Below are 12,508 nucleotides of genomic sequence, written 5' to 3'. Positions count from 1 at the left end.
TTATTTAAAATTAAATAAATTCCATAAAAAAGTTTGTATGTATTTGCAATATATAAGAAGCTTGAAGGTACTTGACATTTAGAACAGGTATGCAATAACAGTATTAGACTTAAATACTCAAATTATGTGTTTTATCACAATAAATATGTACTTAACACAATATGTTATAAAATAAAGATTCATTTTAGGAAATTATTTTATTTAATATCGTGGTATTTTGTAGTTATTTAACATTTTGGGTTTGAAGATTACTTACATTCAAAGGTGTAACGTGAATTAAAAATGAGAAAACTAGTATATATTCAATTAAAATTATTATAATTTATATTTAGTTTATTTTTTCTTCACTAAATTTAAATTTAAAAAGATTAAAATAGAAATATATAAATCACATAACCATGGTATGTCATAAAATATTTTCATAAATAAATAAAAAATAAACCATCATATATAATAGAATATAACTTTTTTTTTTTTTAATTTAGACAATATTATACGATTGTATTAAATGTTTTATGGTATACCCAATATACCTACTTTAAGTAATGGTTAAACGTGCAAGTCTGTGGTTATTAAAAAATTGTCATAATGACATTTAATGATCATAATTATAGGTAATAATTATTGCTCAACCAATCACTTGGTGCGATTAAAATTTGTTGGCTTTCGTGTTTCATACAAAAAAAAAAAAAAAAAGAAAGAAAATGTCTAATTCAATTTTTTATTGAACATGGAATATTGAACACATCGCGTACATAACAATAACACTTAATGTGTTTATGCAGTTTAACAATTCAGAAAGTAATACGTTTACTTTTATCACCGCATGGGAAATTTCATGTTTATATTTTTATTTGTGTAAAAGAGTTCACGTACCGGTATAATATTTCGTGTTGGAACTTTCTTACCGAAATATTTTTGTTCGTGCTGTAACGTTCATATGTAACCGTTTACCTGACGGGTTTCTTACACGCCGAACTCCGAATTACCCGACTGAATTGTTTTAAGTACCAAATGTCTTGCGTCAAAAATTATGAAACAGATGAATACCATATACATGGTAAAAGCATAAAAACTCATGATGTGCATTCGTACGAGTGGAAAAAAAACCATACTGCACAACTTACTGGGGTTGTTGTTATAACAGTACAAAGCGTATTTGTTTCTTAGTCTGCTGTTTGTACGGTTGTGTAAGACAGATGTGAAACACGAATACAGCGACGTCTGGTTATAACAATAGCATGGGGGGTCTGCGTATTCCAAGCTCAACAGTATCGGGGCAACTAGGGGGTGCGCAATAGGGTCTTTAGCAACCCTGTTTTTTTCCAGGTTAATATATAATAATTACAGTGAAATACCATCAATTTTGTTTTCAGCACCCTCGGTATTTGGGCTTACAGTGCGTAGGAGACGCAAGGGAACTCGGTTCCCCAACCTCTTATAGCACTTATAAAACGTCCCTTTCAACATTCCTTCAAAAAGTTTATTAAAACTCTAAACTATTTTTTAAAAATAATCATACATAATAAAACAGTCGAACAATTGGCTTTGCAATTTAGTTGATGTCACTAGGTGTTAAACAGTGTTCTACAAACAAAACCATTAAATATTAAATGTTAACAATGAATTATTTTGTATTATATATTTATATACACGTTTTTTTTTTTTTTTTTTAATTACGAGTATTTTTATTTTACTAAAATATGTTTACGATCTATTATTTAAAGCAATAAATAAGAAATTTAATAGCTTATAAATGTTTACAACGCACGACCAGTTTGTGGAGGAAATCGGTCACAAACGAACGTAATCATAGTCTCATAATATATATTCCTATGTACGATTAATCACCTGATAATTGTATGGGACTATACGGAACGCTGAGAATCATGTACGGATTAGAGTCCCTCTTGCCCTTTATCGCCCACTTTAAACCCTGCCCATGATCAATAGTATCGGTTGGGTAACGGGTGACCGCGTGGCAAACTGAAATGTTATTGTTGCGTCGATCTGTAACCAGCTATGGACGACGAGCAATACTTACTCGATGCGTTCTAGCGGATCGCAATAATTATTGTGTTCCATCGGGGAATGTTTTGCGCTCCGTATTTCGTGAGCCGTATAACAACCGATTGTGATCCAAACCAGTGGTGCGATCGCTAATAGTTTAACACCTAATGAAAACGTTTTATATCATGTATATTATTCTATTAAACTTTATATTTTATAAAAATTTTGTAATTTCTTAATTTTTTTTATGTTTTGTATCAATAGAATTAAAGAAATGTTATTAAAATTGCCTAAACGGTTCGATTTGTGTAACTACCATTTTTTTGTATACTTTACATCATTTTGGTAGGAAAGGGGTCACCTCATCGAAGTTAATTCATTTAAATGGATTTAAAAATATTGCGCACCCCTGATTTAAACGATTTTGCACACAATCAACTCGTACCACTTAATTAAGCAGTGGCACCCGTTCCTACCGCAACACCTCGAAAGACGTCACGGGGTCGGTGGGTAAATAATTTGTTAAAAAAATTTTATCCATACAAAATTAACTAGTTATGGTATAAAAAATATCTAAACATTTGCGTAATACACCCTAGGGTAACAACTGCTTGTTACACACCATAAATGGTCATTTGTGGGTTCTTATTTATTGAAATAATACTTAAAACAAACATTTTTTAATCTTGATATTTTCTTCAACTTTTGAGCAAGGAGAGAAATGGAGATCTACATTTTAAAATGTTCTTTTTTAATTGAATGAAAAAAGAAGAATTCAATTGTAAATGACCGATCCGAGGATGAAAGTTTTAAGCCGTATTTTTAGCACATGCTTGAAAACAAATCAGTCATACTGATTGTATGAGTAAGCGCACTAAAATTTGAATGGTTAAATATTAGAAATGTTATGTCCAAAAAAAAAAATAAATTTATTCATACACACAAGTATACAGGAATGGAGAAATCATGTATCAGAACGTAAAAAAACCATAATTTCTTTTATACAATTCTTTGAGAATTGTTCATCATAATCTTATTTTAAAATTTACAATAGCAGACAAATAAGATTGTAACTATCAAGCTTGTATTTTTTAACAATTTATTTTTTTCATTTGCAGTTATTAGTTGCTACATAATAACATATAAATGACTATATGCATATCATAAAAATTTGAATTGCAATAGTGGCAACTTAACTATTTAAACAAACATGGTACCAAAATGTTTTGTAACATTTTTTAGTAGAAAATGATATGCAGTATGCTAAATTTACTGAATACAACACACTTGAGTATGAAATTTACTTTTATTTACATGTTATAAGAAAAAAAAATATACAAATTATATGTGAAATCATAAAAGAAAAACTTTATAATGTACACATTAAAATAATTTTTTGAATATCATTAAAAACATATAAAATTCTAATCCTAGTCCATTCAATTAATCCTTTTACAACACATTTCAAAAATATAATGGAAAAATTCTTATTGATGTACAAAGATACGCATGTGTTATAAACATATTAAATAGGAATAATCAGACCACAATTCAATTGATCATAATAGTTAACACAGTTTATAAAAAAAAAATAATAATAATAAATTAAAACTATAGTATTATAATTACATAGTTATGTTTAAGATTAATTTGATTAAAATTAAAATTACAGTGTAATTAATTTTACTAACACTATACTATATAGACAGTTGGAAGTTACACAAAAAGGGAAAAAGTTACTCGTTAGAAAGAGTGTCAATTTATATAATTTATAAAATATTAATAAAACTTATTAAAGATGATAGTAATTTGTATTTGGTGTAGTAGTTTAATGAACAAATTCTATCAGAACTCTTGTAAGTTCATATACATATTTAATACACATATATGAGATCTGTATAGTAGATTTGTTAATTAATAAATTAAATATAAACTATTTTGTTTACAAAATTATTACATAAAAATTATGTATCTTAATAAATTACTCAAACTTATTTGCTTGAAACCATAAACATAATTTAAATAATTAATGACTAGTATTGATGATTTTCTTAGGTACTTAACACTTAACAAGAAATATTAGATAATAGTACTAATTTATTATACTTTTCTTATTGAAATAGTAAAATGTAACAAATGAAAAATAATTCTACAAAAAAAAAAAAAAAAAATCTTGAAAAAATTACTTTACATATATAATTTATTCTTAATAGTGTTACTACTGTATGACAATAATAATATTTAATTACACTATTTACATAATATAATTATATAGTATTATTAAAACTATTATTATTTTATAAAAAATCAAAATACAAAATAGCAATACAAATCGTTATCACATTTTCACAGCAGATTATGAATAGAATAAGAGCAAGTCACATCACCAGTAATTTTCACCATATTTTATATTCTTTTTATAAGACACACTTTATAAATATGAATTAATTGAATTATTTTAGCACTGAAGTGATGAGTTCCATTATTAATAGAGACTAATGAAAAATAATGAGATTAAAATAAAATTGTATAAATAATAATAATTATAATTATAATAATAATAATAATAATTTTAAGACAAAAATAAAAAATAAAATGAGAAGATAGATTAAAATGTCTATAAAAAAGAAAAGAAAAACCTTAACGAAAAAAGAAAAATAAGAGCAACATTTAAAAAAATAAAAACAAAATTGGAAAGCTTATTAAATGACTAGCCTATTGAATGATTCTAATTATGTTATTCAATACATTTAAGATATTCCATTAACTTATTATTGAATATATGTATATATATGAAGTTTTCTTTTGTGCGAATCACAAAATTTCATTGTATAGTGTTCATTGTTCTGAAAAATATATAACAAATATATTAATACTTATAAAATATATGCTTATATTATTTCAATAGTCAAATATTTAATAATTATAAAATCAAATAAACATCTAAAGCATTTATTAATTTTTTTAAATAATGAACATTTAACGTTTTGTTATTAGACCACTGAACTTAATTCATATTACATAAAATATTAAATATAACCTTACTGTCCAAGTTTAATTACTTTAACTAATATTATTATTATTATTTTTTATGAGTTATATAATTAAAAATGTAACCTTTATGTTGAACATAATGTTAATTATGATTAGGTTAGGTAATCAAAAATAAATTAAATATATTTAGGTTTTCTATTAACTTAAAATGTATGTACATTAAAAATTATAGAAATTAAGTTTAAAGACTAAATAAAACTTAGTATTTTGCAAAGATAAATGTATTCATAATAAATTTAATTAGTCAAACAAAAGACCAATTATCATTTAGGTTTCAATCACAATAAATATATAAATGAAAAATAACCAACATGGTAAGCAATTTAATACAAATTAACTAAAACTAATTGAAATAAAATAATATATAACATTTTTTATGAAAATATTTTATCAATAATTTAATATAAAAATAGACCCAAGAATTTAATAATATTCATTGTTTCCTTAAGTAAACAACAAAAAATTTCACATTTGCATTTTAAATATATTTAGTACTTAACAAGAATTATTTAATAATTAATCAAGAAAAATATTTTACAGAATTTTTTTAATCCAAATTACTAAACTCATCATTAAGATTTTATCATTTTATAATTTGGATTTTCTTTGTTAAATCAATGACTAACATATTGTGAATAATTTTGAAGTATTTGATATTGATTGAATGATTATAAAAGTATTATCATACACAGACTATTCAAAATAAATGTTTAACATTATGTTTGAAATAAATCTTTCAGTCAATATAAAATTCAATAAATATTAACTTTTTTTTTTTTAAATTCGTGTTTTATATCTTCTCTGATGTAGAAAATAATTGTTTCCATTTTGATATTAATAATGATAACTTGATAACTCCAGAAATTATAAATATTTTAATTTATTATATATAAATTAAGAAACTCTTATGTTCCTCTATATTATGTTTTTAAAGTTAACTGTAAATTAAACATAGTTGTAATATATTGAAGTTTTTTTTCAAAAAAAAAAAAAAAAATTAAATTAACTTCATTACCATGTAACACCCAAGTATTCATAAGATTTTTTACAATTTTAAATAATTACATAAGATTAGTAAAACAAAACTAAAAAAAAAAAAAATTTACTTATATTGTTATATTTCAGAATTTAAATATATTTTTAAAACATTATGTGTACATAAAATGTAATCAGTACGTTTTTTACCTTTGGAAAAGTTAGTTTGTTAATCCAAAATCCTTAAATTTTGATACAATTATAAAAAATAATGAACTATTTTATCCAAATTATATTCCAAAATGGAAGTTTTTGGCTAAATGAATTATCAAAATGCATACAAATAGTTTTTGTTTCAAGAAAAATTTCGTAACTAATTCATTATTATTACATTTTTGATATTTATGAAATTCATCATTAATCAAGCAAAGTTATGAATTAATGATCTTAAAAATTATAATGTTTATAATTTAAGTTGGTTCACAGTCAATATTAAACATATTTGAGTAAATATAGACAATTAAGACACTCATATTATTTTCTTTAATTTTTTTTTGTACAAATAAGTATTCCAATTATAACTATTTTTTTTATTTATATTTATAATATTTATACAATCTATACTATTTAACATAATTAGTAAAAATTAAAAAAGATAGAAAACATGGTATAACTATAATAAGAATTTAATATTAAATTACATTTATAGAAGAGTTTATATAAAAAAAATTTAATAATTAATATTTAAACATTCAAATTCTTAATAAATAATTTATTAAATAAATCTAAAAAAAAAAAAAAAATATATTGCACTCATAATCTTTTTGAACACTTACCGATGCTTTTAAGCATTTGCTCGAGGCAAAGCTCTAACCAAAAACAATTTTTCTCCTTGTTTATTGGTATAAATGGGAGCTCTTTGATAATGATCAACAAGTTGATCCAGTGTGTGAAACTTGCGTTGTCCTATGCAGTATAATGCTCCTTCTACATGCACTCGAAAATGTTTGTTTCGTCCTGGTGCTTTCAATGATACTGAATAATCTCCTACCTGTAATTATTTAATATTAGTTAACAGTTTAATTTGACTGAAGGAGTAAAAAATAGTAATGTACATTAGTCTCGCTGTCTCTAACTAAGAAATCACCATCTTGACCATTGTTGTTTAATACTGTATCACATTGAGCTCTAGTTATTGTTCCATAGTACCACGGTTTCCCCTTTAAATGCGGTTTGTCAATAACTTGTACACTATTAGCTGCTTGAGTTAATGGTTGAGCCAAGTATTCACTGAGTTCCTTCAAAATTATACATTAATGTAATATGCTTTTAAATAAATAAAATAATAAAATTTTAAATTAAATATATATAATATATATATTAAATTTTAATTTCTTCATGTTTACAACTATCAGATTGATTTATCTACGGTTTTTTAGACTTGTTTTAAGTCTTACTATACAATAGTTTCTCAATTCCTTCTGCACAGGGGAGAAGAATAGATGTTTCTCTTTTAGGTTAGTTGTTTTTCCCAAGAATAGCAAGAGAAGTCATTTGTGGTTAGGATCAAACCAAAAATGGTGCATTTAACATTGATGCCTTATTCTGCTTAACTGTTCTAATCTTATTCCTTAATTATTTATCATTTAAAAAAATTAATTACCTGTAAATAATTCTTGGGTACTAAACCAATTTGACCTTGACCATTCCTGGCCCTATACCATTCTGGATCTGCAGCAGGTCTTTCCAAAATTTCTAACCTGTCACCTTTTTCAAAACTTAATTCCTGATCTGATGTACCAGTGAATGGATATAAAGCAACAACAATATCTAATACATTCTCAGCCATTGCATATGTGTGGAGACCCATATCATCTCCATTATTGTCATCTTCTTGAGTGGTATAGTTACTTGGAAACCAACCAGCCATACAACCACTTTGACCTCTCCACCATCTATAAAAATGTAAAATAACATCAAGTAATAATATTTAAATTTTGTTTGTCACTCTTAATATTTTTTATTACCCATCATTGCTTTTCTCAAGAATTAATATTCTTGTTCCTTTGATTAATGATAATTCGTCTGGTTGTTGAGCTTGATAGTTATACTTAACTAGGGCTGTACCTATGGCTTCTGATGGATCAGCTGGTAAGCGTCTGGCCATTGTTGGAGATTCACTCACGGTTCGACCATTGCCATGACTACTACATGGTAATGTTTTACTACCAGCACTGGAATTACTGCCACTCTTTTTGACTTTTTTCTTTATACTGATTTATATACAGAAAAAATTGTAATTGCTTATTACTATTTCTCAAATTATATATAAATAAATAAATTTAACTTACCTGTCAAAAAGAGAAGGTTTTTCTTTTTTCACATAGTTGCTGGGTACATAACCAGGGAATCCACAGGCATTTTGAACTCTCCACCAGTGTTTAGAATCGTCTAATAATAAGTAACGATCATTTTTTCTTAAATCTAATTCTTGGGCACTTTGAGCCACATAATCATATTTAGCCACTACATAACAGTTATCTTCTTGATTTGTTTTATTCACTTTAAAATAATAATATAAACATGTATTACTATATAATAAATTGGTAAATATTTATTATCTTACAATAATTATTCAAAATACCTGGTCTCATGGCGGACATATGATGATGATGAGGTGTATGAGGAGGAGGACGTATGTTGTTTACTGCTGACTTGCCTTGCCACGTAGCTGATTCGCGATCGGCAGCTAACAATCTAGCTTCCAACATAACTGTATAGACTTGAAAATAGCTATAAGCAATATTTTCAAGAAGTTTTTAATAGTCCAGTTGGTCAAAATATAAATGTATGGATTCACAAGACATAATCTAGAAATTAAAAAAAAATTACTTATTATTCTTGATAAGATTAAATGTTAATTTAATGTCCATTTTAATCCAACATAAACACACACACACACATAAATAAACTATATTTAATAGAGTATATATTAAATATTGATGATCGTATCTAATTTTAAGAGAGTTATTTATTTTTTAATAAGGAGACTTATTAAAATGTATAATATGAATTACTACATACCTATATTAAATAAATAATTTTTATCAGTTGGCATAATTTATTAACCGTAAAAGAATAATCAATTTTTTTAATTCAGTAGTAATTTAAATTTGATATATATGTATTTTTAATGTTGTTTTATCACATTTAAATTCTAAGAAATAGTTTTAATAGTTAAAAGAACTTCAACAGATTTATAGCGTTTTAATATATATCTAGTTAAAACAAAACAAACAATTTCTCTTTTTTTACAAGGAAAATAATGATAATGATTTAAATATGCTCTGGTAAAAAAAATGTATCCTTGTGTAATCAAGCATGAGATTAACTTCTGTTATATCAAGTTGTATTAACTATTTATATTATAATTGTGAACTACTTAAGCTACGATGCGTGAATAACCATGTACTTAATTTAAAAAAAAAAAAATTAATCCTTTTTTTAAGTGCTTAACATGAAAACTGATTTTTAATAAATAATGAAAATTATAATATTTGATCTATATATGTTGTTTTCCAATTATAGTAGTCTATATATAATATTAAAACCTAAGTATACATTATGTTAAATAATTTTAAAATATCAATCAACAACAACTATCCTTTTTGAATATTTGAATAAAATTAATTCAAGCTTATAAGTTTAAAATCATCCAATTTTTTTTTTTTTGTAACTGAACATAAGTTAAAATAGTATTTGAAATTTTTAAAAATATTGTAAAAACACAAATTATAAAATGTAATATGCAGATAATGATATGACATAACAGGAACCTATGCATATAAGTACTTTATACTTTTATCTAGCATTATCTATCTAGCACAATATAAATGTGACTTTTCAAAGCATAATAAAATATTTAATCTAAAATGTATTTAATCAACAACAATCAAAATTATTAAGATGTTGCAAAATATTAATAACTAATAAGCTTAGTTATCTATTTAAAATGAAAATTAAGAAATTACTAACATAATAATAAAATTATTGGTATTCAATATTTTGTTTTATATATCTAAATGCAAAATTATTATTAAAATGTTTACTCAAATAAGTAAATAAATATCAATAAACCAGGCAATACATTAAATTAATCCAGTAGAAAAAGACACATACTGTCATATACTTGTAACATGATTTTTTTCATTCTATACTAGGTATGTATAAAAAAGAGGAAAAACATGTAATTAAAAGTTATTTAAAAAAAAAAAATATATAAGTAAGATTATAGTATTAAAGTATAAAACCTGATAAAACTGAAATGTTGAAAATGTATTATGAAGTAGATAGTAGATTACAGCAAACATATTAAATTTTTTGTCCAACCTTATAGGAATTTATTTTATTACTTTTAAATATTGTCTTTATTGGGGCTGAATATGTGAATACATTTTCAAAGTAGAAAGCTCAACAGAAAACAACTATTAAAGCTTAGATTTGGACAGTGATGTAGATTTGGAATATAATAGTAAATTATAATATGATACCTAACAAGTTACCAATTTGTTAAGTATTTGTCTTGATATTTACATACACATTCACTTATTTAATACACAATATATACTGATATTTTATGACAAAATAAATAAATAACTTTACATACATATATATACATTACATTAAAACATTAAAATATATAATTTTATAGTAAGTAAAATAGTCAAGTAGCTATTTATAAATCAATTTCAATTATGAAAGGTTAATAAGCAGTGGCAGATTGGCTCACAGGGATACTGGGAAAGTTCTTGGTGGTCCGGCAGTATTATAAAACTGGGCCGATGTATTTGGATTAAAAATTAATTTATAAAAATAATGTATTTAATTGTAAGATTTTGATAAAAACCTAGTGTAAACATGATGTAAACAATTCTACGAGCATTTAATTCATGAATAAAAGAGACTTTTATGGAAAATATTATTGGATGGTGGGCCAGTTGTAGGGTAATTTCCCGGGCCGAAGTTTTTTGCCGATCGCCCGCTGTTAATAAGTATATATTTTGATTATTGAATTTCAATTAGGCAGATACTAATTTAAAACAAAAAAATGTTTGTTTAAAATTAGATTTCTATTCTGTACCTTGAACTTAATATTAACTTAAAGATATCCAAAACCAATAATCAGGTGACATTACAAAATTAATAATTATATAGACCAAAAAATAGTAATAGCTAAATAAAAAATCTAATAAACATATTGCACAACAATTTCCCAATTAATTATGGGTTTAAATTTAATTTTGGTAGTACATTTTGTAGGCGGTTATTCTGTTTGTTAATGAGAAATAAGTTATATATTAATTATACTCAAATGGTTATTTAATGATTTAAATCTATTAAAATTATATTCATACATAGTATTGAGATAAACATACTCAATAAAAATCATTAACTATTTTATGATGAAAAGTCTTTAACAAAATAATATGCATGATGTAATTTTTCATATGATAACAAATGCATCAATTAGATTGAGCATGACAATTCTTGAGATAATATAATGTACAGAGCAGTGATTCTAAAACTAAGGATCACGACCCTCTTAGAGATTGCCAGCAATCTTTTTAGGGTCGTCAATGTATAAAATAACTAGTGAGGTATTTTTGTAAACATCATGATAATGATTGTTGAGAATTAAAATTGAAGTTTCGGATTTTCAATAAAAACATTGTATAAATCGTATTAATTTATCACTACTTTTTAATGTTAATGTAGTTAAGAGTGTCGCTGAAAATCTTGACGACATTATAGGGGGGGGATCGCGACCACAAAAAGATCCGAGAACCACAGGTACAAAGTTTCTAATAATGAAAACGGTTAGTAGTTAACAGACGAAAAAGATCGGTGAACCATCAGCCCCGCAGTGGCAGTACCATAGGGAGGTTTTCGAGCACTGAACTCGTCGAAACCCCCCGTCGGGCCTAGTCGGTACCTAGCCGGGCTAGTGATTCCGAGACCCACCGCCCCCGGTCACAACAGCCGACCGCTGATTCTCAACACACCCACACCGCACACGTTGACTCACCTTTCGTGGCTGGAATATGCGCGAGGACGAGGTAGGTGCTCTCCTCACCGTTCGGGTCGGTGTTGAGACGATAGGGAACAACCGTTGGCGACGGGCGACGGGCTACACGCACTGCTGTTGCCGTAGTGGACGCGAGGTCGGCGGCGCGGAGACGACCACCATAACGGGCCGGACGAGAACGGCAGTGGAAACACGGTCGGTCAGCGAGCAATCAATGTCGACGTCGGCCGTGGCGTGCGTGCGCGCGTCGAGCCAGAAGAGACCGTGCGTAATCGACGGCGATCGCACACTCACACACACAGGCGCGCGGACGAGCACGCACACGGACGCAAAACACGAGCGGCGACGAAGCGCGCGCGCACGCGCACGCACCGTCGGCGACGA

At 26.4% G+C, this 12,508-nt stretch overlaps 1 protein-coding gene across 1 annotated transcript; it reads right to left on the bottom strand.

Annotated features, from left to right (window-relative positions):
* Positions 1–4,634: 4,634 nt before the first annotated feature.
* On the bottom strand, positions 4,635–12,508 carry LOC112688702 (cytoplasmic protein NCK1-like; the record flags this gene model as incomplete). Its single annotated transcript, XM_025562030.1, is given in 8 exon segments — positions 4,635–4,856; positions 6,876–7,090; positions 7,155–7,337; positions 7,703–7,994; positions 8,067–8,312; positions 8,391–8,601; positions 8,684–8,909; positions 12,125–12,508. Coding segments are annotated over 6 exon segments (1,266 nt in total). The 3' UTR covers positions 4,635–4,856; positions 6,876–6,883.

This window comes from Sipha flava, unplaced genomic scaffold (genome assembly GCF_003268045.1).
Source record: "Sipha flava isolate LNK unplaced genomic scaffold, YSA_version1 3_pilon_pilon, whole genome shotgun sequence".
Classification (NCBI taxonomy): Eukaryota; Metazoa; Arthropoda; class Insecta; order Hemiptera; family Aphididae; genus Sipha; species Sipha flava.
This window is presented reverse-complemented; position numbering and strand designations above follow the sequence as displayed.